The 18,580-nt window shown below is 51.4% G+C and overlaps 1 protein-coding gene across 4 annotated transcripts in view; it reads left to right on the top strand.

Moving 5' to 3' along the window:
• Positions 1-18,580, top strand: part of ZFYVE27 (zinc finger FYVE-type containing 27) — a 102,383-nt gene that overhangs the window by 5,524 nt on the left and 78,279 nt on the right. Inside the window, exons 3-13 of one of the 4 annotated variants that reach the window (XM_043924928.1) lie at positions 1,336-1,406; positions 3,152-3,338; positions 6,099-6,194; positions 7,305-7,417; positions 8,089-8,228; positions 8,807-8,878; positions 10,063-10,083; positions 10,237-10,381; positions 14,761-14,807; positions 15,099-15,180; positions 15,796-17,811. In XM_043924928.1, the coding sequence (XP_043780863.1) occupies positions 1,336-1,406; positions 3,152-3,338; positions 6,099-6,194; positions 7,305-7,417; positions 8,089-8,228; positions 8,807-8,878; positions 10,063-10,083; positions 10,237-10,381; positions 14,761-14,807; positions 15,099-15,180; positions 15,796-15,860 (1,039 nt within the window). In that variant the 3' untranslated portion in view covers positions 15,861-17,811. Of the gene's footprint in view, positions 1-1,335; positions 1,407-3,151; positions 3,339-6,098; positions 6,195-7,304; positions 7,418-8,088; positions 8,229-8,806; positions 8,879-10,062; positions 10,084-10,236; positions 10,382-14,760; positions 14,808-15,098; positions 15,181-15,795; positions 17,812-18,580 lie in introns of those variants that run through there. The other 3 variants (XM_043924927.1, XM_043924929.1, XM_043924926.1) reach the window with 3 other exon arrangements.

The following is an 18,580-nucleotide window of genomic DNA, read 5'->3' on the forward strand; positions in this document are numbered from 1 at the left end:
GTAGGTATATGTTCCTTTGAAATTAAAAAAAAAAAAAGAATATATTGCCTACCAACTCTATCTCAGTAAATACAAAGAATAAAGGAAGCATTTAAAGAAGAATGTCATCGACACCTCTTAAAGAGAATAAAACCTACACAACACAGGTTAAACAGGGTTATAACATTAAGAGATAATTTTATAAATTCTTCCTCCTCCTTCCTCCTCCTGTGGTTTCCAGAGGCTGCCTTTTCTCACCCTGGGGCCTGGGGTATGACCTCAGGTCTCTCTCCCGGTCATCTGTCCAAGTGAGAGGCCCACTTTTCATTTCTTCCTGACTGTCTGAGTTACCTCTGAGCTCCGGGGCCTCCTCTTGCTCCTGGTTTGGAAGACCTGGCTGGAGGGGTAGCTGCCTTCAGTGACCAGGACTCTCTGTATTGCAGGTTCAGTTCAGTTCAGTTGCTCAGTCATGTCTGACTCTTTGCAACCCCATGGACTGCAGCACACCAGGCTTCCCTGTCCATCGCTAACTCCCGGAGCTTGTTCAAACTCATGTCCATTGAGTTGGTGATGCCATCCAACCATCTCATCCTCTGTCATCCCCTTCTCCTCCTGCCCCCAATCCCTTCCAGCATCAGGGTCTTTTCCAGTGAGTCATCTCTTTCCATCAGGTGGCTAAAGGATTGGAGCTTCAGCTTCAGCATCAGTCCTTCCAATGAACACCCAGGACTTATCTCCTTCAGGATGGACTGGTTGGATCTCCTTGCAGTCCAAGGGACTCTCAAGAGTCTTCTCCAACACCACAGTTCAAAAGCATCAATTCTTCAGTGCTCAGCCTTCTTTATGGTCCAACTCTCACATTCACACATGACTACTGGAAAAACCATAAGTTTGAGTAGGCTGTCCTTTGTCAGCAAAGTAATGTCTCTGCTTTTTAATATGCTATCTAGGTTGGTCATGGCTTTTCGTCCAAGGAGCAAGCGTCTTTTAATTTCATGGCTGCAGTCACCATCTCCAGTGATTTTGGAGCCCAAGAAAATAAAGTCTGTCACTGTTTTCATTGTTTCCCCATCTATTTGCCATGAAGTGATAGGACCGGATGCCCTGATCTTAGTTTCTGAATGTTGAGTTTTAGGCCAGCTTTTTCACTCTCCTCTTTCACTTTCATCAAGAGACTCTTTAGTTCTTCTTTGCTTTCTGCCATAAGGGTGGTGTCATCTGCGTATCTGAGGTTATTGGTATTTCTCCCAGCAATCTTGATTCCAGCTTGTGCTTCATCCAGAATGGCATTTTGCATGATGTACTCTGCATATAAGTTAAATAAACAGGATGACAATATACAGCCTTGTGTTGCAGGTGGCAGACGCCATTGTGTTCCTTGCTGACCTGCCTGGGCCTCAACATCTTGTTCCTCACCTTGAACGAGGGTAAGAACTGTTTCCAGGGCTTTTTGTGAATAAAGGTGGAGAGGAATTCTGAGAATCGGCCCTGTATGAGGGAGCTGCCTGTCCCGCTGTGGGGTCAGCCTTCCTCTGTGTCTGCTCAGTGTCAAGACACAGGCTCCTGAGGGACCCACTTGGGGCTAGAATCCCGACTGGGCCACTGGTATGACATCAGAAGTTTTTTAACCTGTCTCTTAAGGCCTAATCATCCTTATCTCTGAATGGCGCTTCCCTGTGGCTCAAATAGTAAAGAATCTGCCTGCAGTGCAGGAGACCCGGGTTCAGTCCCTGGGGAAGATCCCCTGGAGAAGGAAATGGCAACCCACTCCACTATTCTTGCCTGGTGAATTTCATGAACAGAGGAGCCTGGTAGGCTACAGTCCATGGGGTCATAAAGAGTCGAACATGACTGAGTGACTAAATTTCATTTTCTCTGAAGGGGGATAGTAGAAGTGCTTTCCTCAGAGGGTAGTTGTGAAGAACGAGATAATCTATGTGTAACACTTAACACAGTTAAAATGAGCAGCCAGTAAATTATAACTATTATTATTGTTTCCTCTGGACTAAATGCATTGACCTTTTCCCAGTTTGGTTTCCGGGGTCAGCTGAGGACATGACCTGGGGTGAAGGTACTAGGAAGGTGAACTGATGAGGCATTTTTGGCTGCTGATTTTCTCTGGCTCAGCAAGTGATCCTGGTGGGGTCTGCCAGGCAGTCAACTGCAGTGAGGCGTTTGTAGCATGCAGCCTTTGAGGTCGGTGTGTGGACGTAGGTAGCTGGAGGGGTCCTGGGTAGTGATGTCTCCTGGGGACCTTTTATGAAAAGCCATGCTGTGACCCAGCCCTTTTGGTCAGAACTGGCAGATGGCTGCAGAAAAAGCCAAGCCCCTCAAGGGAAATGAGTGAAGGGCCTGGGATAGAATGTCCTGAGGAGTTGGGTCCTATCTTCAAGCCTTTGTTCTATTGAATTCCCATTTCTCAAGTGTCTCCTTTGCTTCCTGTGGTTTCAGTGAGTTGAAAAATAAACCCATTTCACATAAGATCTCATCTTCCGTGTCTTAGTAGGACTCTTCTCTGCCTCACCAAAACTCAGATATCCTTCCCAAGCTGTTAGATTTTTCTGAATATGTTTCCACAGTAAATTAGTTCAGGTGACAGATATTTAATTACTTTGTACCCAGTGCTCTGTTAGCTTGCTTCCATGTTAACATGGAAGAAGTTCCTTCCTTGGATTTTACTTTAGCCTCACCATTTCTCAATCCAAAGTGGTCATTGGTGTCCTAAATGCCAATGGAAGGCTTCCAGTCAGCCCCCGTGACCCAAAGGTCAGAACGTCAGACATGGGGAGCTCCCCGTGGCCAGACCCCAGGCACGAGCTTCCTGCTGTGTGCTGTGTACTAGTAGAGGGGTTTTTAATATTTTTAAAATGGTCTGGGGCTACGGCAGTGACCAGATGGGGAAAGTCCTAGCCCTCAGGGGCCTCTATTCATGGAGAGGCCAAAAGCCATGCCTGTAGTCTGCCTTGTGGTGATAAGTTCTGTGAAGAAAACTAGAGCTGGGTTAAGAGGCTGGAGGGTGAGTGGGGAGATGCTGCTTCATACCAGGTGATCTGGGGCGGGCTCTTTCGGGCAGAGGCCTGGAGGAGGTGAGGGAGCGAGCACGTGGACATCTGGGTGGGTGGCGGCTCCTGGTGCTGCCGCTCGCTCATCTGCAGTGTCGTTGCTCCCACAGGTGCCTGGTACTCCGTGGGCGCCCTGATGATTTCAGTGCCCGCCCTACTGGGCTACCTTCAGGAGGTTTGCCGGGCACGGCTGCCCGAGTCTGAGCTGATGAGGAGGAAGTACCACAGCGTGAGGCAGGAGGACCTGCAGAGAGTTCGCCTGTCTCGCCCCGAGGCCGTAGCCGAGGTGAAGAGCTTGTGAGTATGGAAGGGGCCAGGGAGGTGAGGGATGGTGACAGTGCCCGCTGCCACCACACTGAGTGCTTGCTGGCCACCAGACACTGTCTAGGGTGAAACGTTTGCCTTTGGTCTTTGTCAGAGTTCTGGGAGATGGCTACTATGATTGACCTCCATTGAAGAAGGAGGGAAAAGGCAAGTGACCAGGGTGGGATGGGAATCCATATCTAGCTGAATCCACAGTTTAGGGTCTTGACTGAGCACATGCAAGCATGAGCCACTGCCTAGGTTCAAATCCCAGCTCTTCCAGTGTGACTCTGGGCAAGTTCCTCAGGTTCATCATCTGTTAAATGAGATGAGTATAGGGTACTTATACTTATCTGGTACCCAGCAAGTGTTCAGTTAAATATTAATCATCGGCACTACTCTGTGGAGGAACTTCCTAAATGTGACAGAGCTGGAGCTTCTGAGGAAGCACCTTCAGACTGTTGGAAAACAACAACTGCAACAGCTTCAGTGGCTCCCATGACATAGAGCAGGGGTTCTCATCTCTTCCTGGGCAGCAGAGACATCTGTGGAGCTCCCCCCCCCAAAAAAAATTTATAAACAAGTGGAGGGCTGGGCTCCTCTGAAGAAATTCTGAGTCAGTTACCTGTGAGGGTAGGGGTGCTGCGTATCTGCAGTTTTTCAAAAACCTTTTTCCTTTGAAATGATTTTAAACTTACGGAAGAGTTCCAGGAATGGTGCAAAGAACTCTCATCTGCCCTTTACCTGGATAGAACAGTTATTAACATTTTGCCACATTGGCTTCATCTATCTCCCTACACTAAGACATATTTTTTTTCTTTCTGAACCATTTGAAAGTAAATTACAGACATCTTGTCTGTTTACCCCAAACATTTCAGTATATATTTTCTAAGAACAAGGACATTCTCTTCTATATCCACAGTCCTGTAATCAGATTTTGGGAATTTAACATTGATAACATTAGCATTAGTGCCATTATCTAATAATTGTTCATGATCAAATTTTGCCAGTTGTACTAATAAGGTCTTTTATATAAATTTCTCCTGATCTGGGCTCCAGTCCAGACTCTTGTGTGGCATTTAGCTTTTAGTCTCCTGTGACGTGGAATAGTTCCTTTGTCTTTGTTTTTCATGACCTTGACATTTTAAAATATAACAAGTTTATTATTTTGTAGAACTTCCCTTCTCTTTTGGTAATTTGGTTCTTCATGATTGGATTCAGGTTTTGCATCTTTGGCAGAAACATGACGTTGTCATTGTATCATATCAAGAGATACATGATGTCACTGTCTGTTACAGGAGATGCTAACTTTGATTACCTTGGTGAAAGTTTCTCCACTGTAAAGTGACTATTTATTTTACCCTCTAGAGTTAGTAATCTGAATGGGGGTACTTTGAGACTTTGTTAAGTATCTTGTTCCTCATCAAACCTTTACCCACTACATTGAAATCCACTGTTGGGTCTTACTTTCATGAATTTATTACTGTGATGGTTGCATAGGTGATTTCCTAAGGGTCATTATTACCTGACATTCTGTAAGAAAGAGCTTTTCCTTATTATCTGTATGAATGCAGGATTTTAAAATTTTATTCAATGGGTTATAATCCATTACTATGATTATTAATTTTGATCTTATTTTGTCCTCAGTTTGGGCGTCCCTGATAACTCAATTGGTAAAGAATCCACCTGCAATGCAGGAGACCCTGGTTCGATTCCTGGGTCAGGAAGATCTGTTGGAGAAGGGATAGGCTACCCACTCCAGTATTCTTGGGCTTCCCTTGTGGCTCAGCTGGTGAAGAATCTGCCTGCAAAGCGGGAGACCTGGGTTTGATCCCTGGGTTGGGAAGATCCCCTGGAGAAGGGAAAGGCTACCCATTCCAGTATTCTAGCCAGGAGAATTCCATGAACTGTGTAGTCTATGAGGTCAAAAAGAGTCGGACATGTCTAAGCAACTTTCACTTTTTTATTTTATGATACGGTGGTAGTTGCTAAGTCATGTCCGACTCTTGTGACCCCATGAACTGTAGCCTTCCAGACTCCTCTGTCCCTGGGATTCTCCAGGTAAGAATACTGGAGTGGGTTGCTATTGCCTTCTGCAGGGGATCTTCCCGACCCAGGGATCAAACCTGGGTTTCCTGCGTTGCAGGCAGATTCTTTACCAACTGAGCTATGAGGGAAGCCCTATGATACAGTAGAATGTTCAAATTAATCTTCCACATTCTCTGCCTTGTTCTAGAATCAGCCATTTCTCCAAGGAGCCCTTCAGAAACCAAGATCTGGGTGCTCATTGCACAAGCATGCTCTCTTCACTTTTGATGGGGATTGGGGGGATCCATTTAAAAAAACTCTCCATGTCAGTCTATCTGAAATCCTAGGTGGATACACATTGCTGTACATCCTGCCATCCACCTTCACAGCTCCAGTGCATCTGGGAGGTGGTACCCTGTTCCTCAGGTACTCTGCTTCTCATAGTATAGAGGAAAACTGCATCCTTGAAAAAAGTAACTGGTCCAACACCAACAGCTAGGAAGATACTAAAGCAGGAACCTCAGCAAGTTTTCCAAGAAGGGGCCTGAGATGTATGAAGTTTCCCCGAACTCTCTGACCCCTCCAAGGGGTTTGAAGGGACTGGCTGCACCTAGGTGGCTGTGCCTGCGAAGTCCTGGGCTCTGCTGCCCTGGAGCTCTGTTAGGCCGCACAGGCGGGTGAGGCAGGGTACACAGCCTGCGTGAGCCCCCTGTGTTGTGTCTGCAGCTTGATCCAGCTGGAGGCCCTCCTGAGCCGCCTGTGCTGCACCTGCGAAGCTGCCTACCGCGTGCTGCACTGGGAGAACCCCACCGTGTCCTCACAGTGAGTGCCCCTCCGCTCCCACCGCCCCTGCCCTGCGGGCCCCAGGCAAGGACAGCCGCCTTCAGAGGCCTCCTGTCGCCCTAGCTCAGGGGGAGGAGCCCTCTAGGCTCTTGGGTGCAGACCAGCATGTAGGCTTGTGGGCTTTAATGCCCTGCTTTGGTTTACCACCTTCTTTCTGCAGTATGCTGAGAATATTTTACTAATAGAAAAATAACTCACCATGTAATCTCCCACCCTGGTATAGCAGCCGATCTCATGTTTGGATTGCCTACTAGAGTTTGTCATAGGCACATGCTGTCTATAGCTCAGAGACTCCTTTTTTTTCCCCCACTTATTGTACTATATAATTGGTTTTCCATGTTGCTACATAGCTTTTGGAATTACTTGTAATACCACACCAATATAGATAGTGATTATACTGTAATTTATGAAATTATATATTATACATCCTGTTGTGTTTTTAGTCAGTTTCTACTTTTAATTACTAACCCTGTAGTGCACATTTTGTGGGTTTAACTTTAGTCTTTTGAAACTTTTTTTCTTAAAATAAATTCTAGGATGGGACTATTGGATCAAGTGAAATGAATGTTTTTGAGGCTCTTCGTGTGTGAATGCTCATGACAACTAGTGCTTGTTTAGCCTTCTCCTGGTGCCAGACACTGTGCTCAGTGCTTTCCATGGTACCGGCTCACTCTTGGTAGTAGCTCTAAGAGGAAGGCTCTATTTTAGTCCTCATTTAACAAGAGAAGAAAGAGAACCAAGGGATTTGCACAAGACCACACAACAAGTGGCAGAGCCAGATTCAGATCCAAATCTGTCTTATTCCAGACTTTAGAGTCTAGATCCTGAAGAGTGATGTGTGTTAAACCCGCTTAGGTGGCCCTGTCCTCAGCCACCGCTGCGGCCTCTGCATGTCAGTTGTGACCTGTTGATGGTTGTAAATCCTTTCTCCTCACTTTATGTTCCCCTTGTTTGATTAGCAGATCTTGTCAGCATATTAACTGTTCCCAGAGCTACTTCTTGCCTAGACTCCCCTGTGGGTATGCCCTAAACCAGTTTCCTTCTGATCTTATGAATTTCTGATCCTGTGGTTCCTCTCTATCAATCCAGGTTCTATGGGGCTCTTCTGGGCACGATTTGCATTCTGTATCTGCTGCCTCTGTGCTGGGTCCTTGCCCTTTTAAACAGCACACTCTTCCTGGGGAATGTGGAGTTCTTCCGAGGTAAGCCCAGGAGAACCCAGGCAGAGGTGGGGTCCCGGCTGATCATGTGTTTGCTGTGCCTGCCACCGGGGGGCAGCACCACACCAGGGTCCTCCCCTGGAGAGGGAGGTGGGATCCACGGAGGCTGCTACTGGGGGTCCCTTTCCCTTCCCCAGGCAGCTGAATCGCTGCCCACGTGATATGGTGGCTTCTGGGAGATGAGGGAGGGATGTTTTCCCAGTGTTGCCACCCACCTCCAGGGTGCAGTCCCCAGGAATCACTGCCTCGTCTCTGTGTGATCCCAGAGTACCCGTCTGCCCTCTGGTTTCTGAAGCAGTAAGGCAGTCTGCTGAGGCCTTGCGTCGCAGATGCCTGGGCCTGTACATATGTTTGGGTGATTGCTATGCTTGTTTTCTTCCCTGTGGTTGGAAATTAATTATAGAAGCCATGATTTATCGGGCACTTACTGCATTTAATCTCTCTTTAACAATCTCCTGGGGTAGGTGTTGGTATATCTGTCTTGTTTATGAGGCTTAGGTTAGGTAACTTGTTCAGACTTAGGAGGGTGACTGTTTCCTGCAGCCGAGAGTGGGTGCCAGAAGAGGCAGCCGGGTGCAGTGGTGGGTACCCCCAGAACACCACTCATTCCATCCTGTTTCTGCCTCCCGCCCCATTCTCCTCACCCTGGGCAGTGGTGTCTGAGTATAGGGCATCTCTGCAGCGGCGGATGAACCCCAAGCAGGAAGAGAGTGCCTTCGAGAGCCCGCCACCGTCAGATGCTGGGGAGAAGGGCGCTCTGGCGGACTGCACTCCGGCGCCCACGCCCACAGAGGTGAGCGCCCCTAACCGCCCGGGCAGAGGCTGGTGTGAGCAGGCTGCCTGGCCTCCCTGTTACCAGCCTGCTCATACTGCATAGCTGCTGGGCTGGCCTCCGCCTTCCCCGCCCCGCCTCCTCTGAAGTGCTTAATAGTAATAACTGTGGTAACAAGAGCTGTGCTTCGTTGAGTGTTTACTCTGCTGTTCACGTACTTTATAGACCCCTGAGGTGTAGGGTATTTCTGGGAATGAGATGATTCTCCTTGTAGCAGAGAAGACTGAGGCACAGGGCGGTTGTCCGCAGTCAGTGGGGTCGGGTCTCAGACCCCGCCCTGTGGTTCCAAAGCTCCTGCTCTCAACCCCCATGTTCTCCAGCCACTGTCGGGCCTTTCGTGGCCGTGGTCCGTCTCTCTGTCCTGCTTGGGTGGAGACCGCTGTCTTTCCCCTGACTTCCTTCTTTCCGGCAGTTGTGCCATTTCCTCTGAGGCGTGAACCGCTGTTTTGAGAAACCTGGATGCTGGCTCTGGGGAGGTGGCCTCTCCCCTGGGGGTAGGGCTGTCATTGCTCTGGCTGTTGAAGGTTCTCTCTTCCCAGGACCTCACGCCAGGCAGTGTGGAGGAGGCAGAGGAGGCCGAGCCTGACGAGGAGTTTAAAGATGCGATTGAGGTGGGTGGCCTTCCCCAGCACCCTCAGCTGACCAGGTCAGAAGTTGGGTGGTCCTGGAGCCGTGTGGCCTCTCACATTCCAAGTCTGGGTTTTTAGAGTTCTCTTATATCCAAGTGAGAAGGTAAAATGAGCCCTGCGCTCAGACTCACTGGTTAAAAGGATGCCACCTAACCTCTGCCCGTCCTCTTGCTGACCTTGGCATCTGTCCTGGGTGCCCAGGGCGGGGGTGGCTCTGGAGGCCTCTGGGAAACGCCCCACTGGGGGAGGTGGGTCATTTACTGCCTCGGTTGGAGACTGTGGGCCTGGCGCCTTTGATGTGGGGCAGGCAGAGTTGGAGGAAGGCATTGCCCCGGTCTCTGCCTGCTCTTCTGAAGGATGAGGTCCGTCAGATGTCCCTTTGAGGGGTGAGAATGGGAGGCTGGAGAAAGCAGTTGCATGGCCAAGTGCTGGGTTGGAGAAAGTTCAACAGTCTGCCTAGTTTTAGGACAATGGTTCACACTGGTAGTTTGCAGAAGTGTTTTATTTGGCACGCAAAGCTTTAATTTTTTAGCCGATATTTAAAAATTGGAGAGACTATAGCAAAAACTCTGGATTTTTCAGTTTTTCTAAAAACTCAGCAGCTCTGGGAGCCCTGAGTCTGCAGCGGTCAGTGTAGCTGAGGAGAGACTGTCTCCTTCAGAGAAGTCACATAATCCCCACCAGTTCCTGTCATCCCCGGTCACTGAGTCCTGGTGGCATTTGCCATTTATTGTCATGTTTGCTCTATGGCTTTTTTTTAAATAGTAGGAATTCACTTCTTTTTGTGACTCTTGTAAAGTGGGGGATACAGGAAATGGAGGTCTTGGGAGTTTCCTCCAGGCCTATGGTTTTCACCCCGCTGGCTCTACTGTTACCGTAGCCTCATCCGCGTGGGCGTTTCCATTTTCTACAGCTGAGATTTCTCCAAAACCTGAATGTACGACTGTGGACTCTTAAGTCGTGACTCTTGAGTATGCAGCTTCTCCCCAACTGATTGATGTTGGGGTCCTTAATGGGGTCTCTGTTAACATCGCCCTTCAGTACGTGCTCAGAGTCAGTGTAGTAGCATTCCTGTGCTTCCTTTTGCTTGGGGAACCCCTCCTGGCAGCTTCCTTCTTGCTATCTTCTCTGTTTTCTTTTCTTCTCCCCTGCACCTTGGGAGGCAGGAGACCCACTTGGTGGTGCTGGTAAGTAGGAGCCTTGGTGAGGTGGGCAGGGGCTGGGGGGAGTTGGGAAAGGGTGACTGAGCCGAGGTTGCCACGCCTCGTGGGGTTTGCCACGCATGCAGGTCCCAGAGCCCTGTCACAAAGGGACAGGACTGGAAGGAGCTGTTCCCGCAGGAGGATGACGAGGGGTCCCCGTGCCCGGCAGAGGACGAGCTGGTCCTGCAGGACAACGGCTTCCTGAGCAAGAATGAGGTGTTGCGCAGCAAGGTGTCACGGCTCACCGAGCGACTCCGCAAGCGGTACCCGACCAACAACTTGGGTACGGCTGGGGGAGGCGGGCGGGAGGCGTCCCGGCCTCGGGGCAGAGGTGCTGTGTTCTGCGGAGCAGCGCTGTGTCCGTGGCACCCTAGGGAGGTAGCACAGGCACCGCGGGGCTGTGAGGGAGGGAGCGTGGGTTCCTTCTCGCGTCTCTGTCCTCATTACTTCTCGTGGGAAGATGAGTTCAGTTCTGGAAGTGCTCCTCTGGGACCTGAGGCAGGTAGAGCCACAGCAGGCTGCGGACTGTGCTGGCTGAGTGAGGAGTCTGAGTGTCCAGGTAAACCCCAGTGCTGCCAGGTGACCTTAAGCAAATGATTTAACTTCCCCGTGCCTCAGTTTTCCTTCTGTAAAAGGGGACTGATGCTGAAGCTCCAATACTTTGGCCACCTGATGCAAAGAGCTGACTTACTAGAAAAGACCCTGATGCTGGAAAAGGTTGAAGGCAAAAGAAGGAGGTGGCAGAGAATGAGATGGTTGAATGGCATCACCGACTCAATGGACATGAATGTTAGCAAACTCTGGGAGATGGTGAAGGACGGGGAAGTCTGGCGTGCTGTAGCCCATGGGGTCGCAAAGAGTTGGATGCGACTGAGTGACTAAACAGTGACAAAAGGGAATAGTACAAGTTCTTATCTCACAGGGTTGCTGTAGGTCTCAAAAGAGATAATGCTATTAAGTGCTGGCACACTGCTGGCTGGTTCATAGTAAGTGCTTCATAAGGGGCACGGAGGCCCTGGTCTTTCCCTCAGGTGCCTAGGCACTTGTCTGGGTCTTTCCAGTCCGATTGGAAGCAAATGGAAGGAAACACTGTCTCCTGGGGATGATAGAACCCTGGCTTCCCTTCTCCCCAGCCAAGTCCATAGATTGGCCAGTCCTCATTATACTGACTGTGGGGTGGGTCCAAGAATGTGACCTTGGAGAAAGGTGGACTTGATTGTCCTCACAGCTTGGAGGGACCTCTATGGTGGCTCAGATGGTAAAGAATCTGCCTACAATGCAGGAGACCCAGGTTTGATCCCTGGGTCAGCAGAGTCCCTTGGAGAAGGAAGTGGCAGCCCACTCCAAGATTCTTGCCTGGGAAATCCTGTGGACAGAGGAGCCCGGAGGGCTCTGGTCTATGAAGTTGCGGAGTCAGACAGAACTGAGCTGACTAACAAGCTTGGAGGTCTGGCTCTGATCAGGAGAGCGGGAGACAAGCCAGACGAAGTTATAACTGGAGCCTGGAGAAGCAGAGACTCAGGGGTCTCCCTGGTCCTAAGGCAGAGCCTTGCTTCTGCCAGTTGTCAGCAGACAGGGAGGAGGATGGGCTGGCTGTGCCATGAGGTCTGGTGGGAAAGAGTTCCGAGGAAGCCCCTGGGGTTTATCGTGAGGTGTTTGACCTGGGCGCTCCAGGGCTTGCCTTCCTGCTCCTGCAGCGACCAGGGCAGTTGTTTCCTGAGTGTTAGACGTCCTGGGACACCCTGTTTCTTTCTGCTCTGCGAGTGCCTCCAGGCATTCAGGACCCCTTGCTTTTATCTCTGCTGGTCGCTGACTGCTGCCGACTGCTCTCTGTCCAGTGAGCTTCGACATACACTATCTCACTTAGTCCTTGGAAGCAGCCAGGTTCCAGAAGTCCCAGATGTCTTTACACCAGACTTAATGCTCTTGTTCTGGCAACCTATACTTTTATATCTGTGAGTTTTAAATAAAGCCCCTTAGATGTTCCCACTTTATAGGTGAGGAACCTGAGGTTGGAAAGAGTGACTTGGCCAGAGTCTTCAGCCAGTACCCGGTTGAGTTGTAACTCAGATCCACCTTATCTGGTCTCACTCCCTCATTCTTTCTAGCTCACCTTCTTCCCTTTCCCTGGTGTCTGAAGTGCCCCGGTTTTATGCCTATCCCATTTCTGTATTTGGCTTTTGGTTCAGATAATCCCTACCGAGATGGGTGAAGGCCTGTCAGGTTCCCCCGAGGATGGTGAAGGCAGAAGACAATTATTCTCCTAAGCCCCCCTCAGCCCTCCGCTCTCAGGGCTGCTTGCTCTCCCTCCCTTGAGGTATCGTTGGGCTCTTGGCTGTGAGGGCAGGTAGAGCAGCTCTGTTCTGGGGTCTGCATCCTGAAGGGCTGGGTGAGTGAGCTGCTCTGGGGGCTCTTCTGTTTTGGCTGCCAGTGGATGGAGGGGGTTCCACGGGAGGAGTGAGGGCAGGCTGCTCATGAGCCTCTCCATGGCCTCCCAAGTGGGGGAGTCCTACTGGGAAGGGCCCACTCTGTCCTGGAGGCTCTGTGACTGTCGCCCTGGCAGTGGTCTCAGGCTGGTCTCTGCTCTCTTTGCCCCCGGGGCATCCTCACATTGATGAACCAGGACCTTTGCTGAAAACAGGCAGGAAGAGTCGGTAGGTCTTGGCAAGGAATAGGGGTTCTCTCCTCCACATGCCTGCCTGAGCCAGTGTCAGCATGCAGAACCGGCCCTGGCCCCGGCCCTGCGTGGTGCGTGGCTGTTCTGTTAGCCCGCATGACTGCCTTGGGGTGCTTGGCGCTGGTACTCCTTACAGTTGAGAGGGGCCAGAGTGTCAGTCTCTGACCCAGCTCTTTCCCCCCGGCCCATGCTGCTTGCTGAGGAGAGGCGGAGGTGGGCTGCCTTGCCCTGATTTTCAGTGCTGGGGGCAGAGTCCCCGAGCAGCCTGTCTCCTGGGGTGGGACCACCTGCTGGCGGTGCGCTGTGCTCTCCTGTCTCCTCTGCTCTGCCTGGGTCGTGAGCTGACTCACAGCAACAGCATTGCCCTTAGACCCACTGGTGTCAGGTTTCTCCCTGCTCTAGCTGGGTCCCCTGTCCTCCAATGCAGGCAGTGTGTCCCCCTTTAGTGAGAGCTCTGGGGGACTCTGGCTGGACAGAGGGAGGGACCACATCTCTTTGGGCCTTTGTGTGAAGGTGAGGCCTGGTGCTCTGTACCTGGCCAGACAGGTGGTCCTGGAGGCCCGGCCATGTGCCCTGAACCTAGTAATTGGCTCTGATCGGATCATAGGAGGTCTTCAGGTCCCAAGTTGTAGAAATGTCCTTCAGTAGTCTTGTCCCCTCCTGGGTTTTTCCAGGACCCAGCCCAGCTTCCTTCCTTCCCACAACCTTTGGCTGGGCTCCCTGGTCCCCTGTTGTGAGCACCCTCCTGCCTCGTGTGGACCCCGGCCTTTTCTCCCCTGGCTCAGTGACCCTCATCTGCATGGAGATTTCTGCGCTGAATTGTGGTCAGTATTTCTGGCAGCAGCCCTTGGGACTTCCTTGTTCTCATTAGCTTCTGCTTCAGGAGCTTGTTGGAAGTCATAAGGGCCCAGCGTGGCCTTTCCTCTCCTCTATCCTTTTGGGTTTTTTCTTTCGGCTGCGTGTACGCCCTTCATCAGACTGTGTCATTGTCACAGCCTACCTTTCCTTCTTTAATTTTCCTGCAAGCATGGGTGGGTAGCAAGCACAGCTTCTGTTAAGTCCCTTTGCCTTGATGTAGTTTCTCAAAGAATGATCGGGGGAATTCCCTTATGGTCCAGTGGTTAGGACTCCACACTTCCACTGCAGGGACACGGGTTCAATTCCTGAACAGGGAATTAGGATCCTGCATACTGTGTGATGTGACCAAGAAAGGGGAAAAGAAAAAAGAATGATCAGTCCTCTCTTCCCCATCTTCATCTCTTCTTGCACCCCTGTTGCCCCCTCCCAGCTATTTTCTAAGCTGCTGTTGCTTCTTCTGCAACCTGGTCTGAACCCTTGTGGTCCTGTTGTATCTGGTAGCTTAGGCAGGATCTCTTCCCCTGGCGGTATCCATCCTGGCCCGCCCACCACACACGTGCCTGCACCTCTTGCCCTGCTAGGCTTCTTGGTTGGCACCTGGTTCTGAACTTCACCTCTTGCCCTGCAAGTCTTCTTGGTTGGCACTTGGTTCTGAACTGTCCTGGAATCTTCAGATGACAGGGAGCAGGAGTCTGGTGTTCAGGAGGTGTTTCTCCCTCTAGCTGTGGGCAGAGTGTTTGTAAGAAGAAACTTTGGAAGCGGTTGTGTCAGGCAGGTTTCATCTGAGATCATCGGAGCGATGCCTATTGTCAGGTCCCTCCCAGCTTGGTGTCATTTCAGGGGGAGGTTCTGCTGGATGCTCTTCTATTTGGGCTGGACCTGCAGGTGGGGGTGGAGATCTCTAAACCCCGGGTAGGAGCAGGGGCGGCAGTTTTGTGTAGTCTGGGACATTGGTTTTTCCTTCGTGGTTTGAACCTCTCCTTCTGGCTGTGGACTGCTCTCTGCTGCCAGCCAAGGGGCTGGGCTGGGCTGGCGCCCTTAGTGTCCCCATGTAGAAGACCCAGGAGGAGGTGAGAGTTGAGATGTCTGGGCTGGGTCAGAGCTGAGCTGCTGCCTCTGTTTCTCAGGGAGCTGTACGGGCTGCTCGGCAACCTTCTCAGTGCTGAAGAAGAGGGTAAGTCTCCTCGAGGGTGCGTTTGCTGGGGATTTGGGACGAGATGTAGGGGCATAGTGCCACGTCACAGGTGAAGTCTGACTCCCTGGGCCACGTTAGGCCTGGGGTCTGGTCGGATGGTTCCTCAAAGGAGCAGGTCTGCCCTCCCTTGTGTCCACACCTTCACCAGCCTTCCCGTGGGATGTCCCTTCTGGTCTCAGTCCTGCCCTGCTCAGGCACTGCCCCGCTCGTACGGTTGTCCCCAGTGCCCGGGGGTGGGGATCAGAGACTGACCTTGGCTCTCATCCGCAGCGGAACTGTAGTAACTGTGGAAACAGCTTCTGCTCTCGGTGCTGCTCCTTCAAGGTGCCCAGGTCCTCCATGGGGGCCACAGGTGAGTGGCGCAGGCTGGGGTCGGGGTCTGCCTCCCTCTTCTAAGAGGGGTGCTGCATGTGGGAAGGAGCCAGGGCCAGTGAGAGGTCCAGGGAGCTCGGGGCGTCCTCCATCTCCCATTAAGGAAGGAAAAATGGAAATATTTGCTGCATGGACAAGAGCATATATATATAATGTATCTGAATTATAAAGTCCAATAGTGAATACCAGTGACCATTTCACTGCAGTTAGAAGATAAAGCGTGGGCAGTCTCACCCGGCTCCCCAGCTCCACGCCTGCCTTCCTCAGGGAGACCACCATCCTCAGTCTCAGTATCTTTCTCATTGCCTTGGTAATGTTTTTAATAAAATAAAAAGCATAATTTCTTTTCCTTCAATAAAAGCCATACATACTCATTGTAAACAAAACAAAAAACCAAAGAAAGGAAGACATTCCTAATCTCTCTCAGAAAGAATTATTAGGCGTGGACCCATCTGGGTCATTAATGCCATCACACATAGGATAAATTCATATGCATGTGCTTAAAAAAGAGGGAGCATGTATTACAGACTGCTTTGTAATATGTTGCAATGTTAAATTGAGTCTCTTTATTTTTTCATTCTTCTGGTCATGCTAGTTACATATGCTTATTCTAGAAGATTTGGAAATTACTATACAGAAGAAGAAGGAAGAGAAAAATAATCTTGTAATCTTACCACCCAGAGATAATAACCACTGTTAAAACATTTTGGAAAATTTTCTCCTGGTATTTTATTTTAAAAAGCATTTTAAAAGTTATTCTTTTGGTGCCAAAATAATGTCTAATGCATAGAATATCTGGGAGAGGCTTGCTGTTGGCATGGTCACTCCCGGAACCCCCAGGTCCCGTGGAAAGAGAAGTCTCTGAGGGCAAGTGCGTGAGCTGGGACAGTGAGCTTGTAGGCTGGGGGAGGGTGGTCTGTGTGGGGCTTGGGGTGGGGTGGGGTGGGGTAGGGAGGGGAGGTGGTTCCAGTTGGAGGGGCAATCAGCCAGAGGGCATGAGGAAGCATCTCACCAAGTTCTTCCTCCTTTTCAGCCCCCGAAGCCCAGAGAGAGACTGTGTTTGTGTGTGCCTCGTGTAACCAGACCTTGAGCAAGTGAGAAGAGGGGCCAGGGTCCAAGAGGCCGCCTTTCCCCGGGGCCAGCAGTAGACCCCGCTCTCCCCACCCTTAGCCTTGGGCAGATGTGGTCTGAATGCTAGGTAGGCTTCCCCTCCCTGCCCCCGCTGTCTGCATCCGGGTTCTGGAGCCGTCCTCCACTCCTGCGGATGGCCAGTAGTGGTTGCTCCCCAACCAGGACTGGCATGTTTGCCTTGCTCTGTTCTGGGTGTTAGGGAACTCAGGGCTGGGTGGGAAGTAGAAGTTAGAGGGCAGCAGTGAGCCAGGCCTGGTCTGGACTGGTCTTCTGGGCATCCCTGAATGCCTGGGAGTTCTCTGAGGCCAGAGGTCAGAGATTGGGAAAAGCGATTCTTCCCCCGCTGGGTACTGGGCCAGGCCCTTGCCCTCCAGAGCCTGCAGAAGGACTTGCACCGTGTCCCAGTTCTACTATTCGAGTATTCCTGCAGGCGTCAGGAGCTCATTTCCCCGCCAGAGGGCATGGCCAGGGCTATCAAGACCAAAAGTACTTCTAGAAACAGGGTCAGAGTTCCCAGATTCTCTCAGAGGAGGGCCTGGCAGAACCCTTCAGTATTAAGCAGAGCAAAACACGGGGAGCCGCAGCAGCTCAGAGGGCCTCAGCCCCACCTCGCAGAGACCTTGGCTTACAGACTGTCAGCCCACATGTTATCCTAGTGTTTTCAGCTCTGCTGGGTAGATGCTGGGCGCTCAGTCACTCCTGCTCCCCATGTTTAGAGCCTGGCCACCTCCTCTGGCCTAGAGCTACAGCTTCCCTCACTGGCCCTTTGTCCCATGGAGTGAGTGTGAGGTCAGATGAGCTCAGCAGAGGTCCTGAAGCTCTTGACCTCTGGGGGCCTGGGAAGTGTGGGGTGTCGCTAGGCTGGTCTCAGATTCCAGGGCTGATCTCCAGCAGGACAGCCTCAGTTATGGGATAAGGCCACCTGGGGTGCCCATCCTGTCTGCAGTAGTTTGTGTTCACCCTGGACTCTTAAGGGCTGGCTCAGTGTCTCTCCCTAAGCCATGAGCGGGCTCAGGCACCCCTTCCTTCCCCAGGAGCTTCCCTGCCTTTTTGAAGTATTTATTTATTTATTGCATGATTCCCGGGAACATGGGGCACAGGAAACGGGATCAGGAGGATGGGGGCCCTCTTCTGCCCTAGGGTGCTGCCTGGACTCATGAGCTGCCTGGAACTCAGAGCCTGGGAGGTGGAGACGTTTCTGTACCCTCAGCTGGGATGTGAGGAGGCAGGCTGGGAGTCAGGGCTCATCCTAGGCCAGCTTTCTTTCCCAGCCAGTCAGTCTAGGAGCCAGGGGCCTGCCTCAGGCCCAGAGGGGCAAGTCCTTGAGGAACCAGGCAGGCCTTGGTAGACCCCCTTCCTCAAGCTCCTTGGTCCTGTTGAGATATGAGTTAAGTGCTCATGCTTTATTTACACTGGAGAGGAACTACAAGGATGTCTTTGTATATGGAGAATTGTCAATAAAGAGGCCTCAACCTTTCTATGTTTTCGTTCTGGTCCTTGCCTTCCCCCTCTCCCTAAGGCTGGAGAGCCAGGTTCCCCCCAGTGCTGGCCAGGTTTGCAGGCCTGGGCTGTGTCTTCAGGACGGGGCGGAGGGGCCATGGAGGCTGAGGTCGTGTGTGAGCTGGGGTTGGAGGAAAGCTGTGCCTTGCGCAGGAGGTGCTCAGCGAGATGCCTGTCGGATTGACTTGAGGCGCCGTCTTGTGACCACATTGTGAGGGCCAGGGCTTGGGGTTAGGACCAGAACTCGGTAAATGCTAAGCCACGCAGGCTTTAGAATGGAAAGATTTTAGCTAATCCCTCTGAGAAAGCAGGAAAGGATCAACTCCGGGGGAGGCTGAGAACTAGCCGGAAAGAGGATTGGCTATGAGATGGGAAGTGGGAGCTGTGCTCTGGGGGAAGGGGGTGGGGGGGTGTTTGTTTGCTGGGCACTAGGCACCATGAGAGGCGCTTCATACACATTATTTCATTTAATCCTCAAGATAGTCCTATGAGGTAGGTTCTGTTTTTCTTCCCATTTTACAGGGGAAGAAATTGAGGCCCAGGGGAGTTAAGTAGTGGCTGCAAAAGGTTTGGCGTGGAGTCTTGCGAGTGGTGTCTTCCAGACCGTAGGCCTGAGGCAGTAAAGTGGGGGCAGAGGGACTCTGCCTTGGTGTCGAGGTCAGGTTTCAGCCACATCCTCACGACCCCATGCACGTGCACCTTGGACTGCGATGCTTGGGGAGTCCTTGCACTGAGGCCTTGGTCTGGGA

The sequence above is a fragment of the Cervus elaphus genome, chromosome 15 (genome assembly GCF_910594005.1).
Source record: "Cervus elaphus chromosome 15, mCerEla1.1, whole genome shotgun sequence".
NCBI lineage: Eukaryota > Metazoa > Chordata > Mammalia > Artiodactyla > Cervidae > Cervus > Cervus elaphus.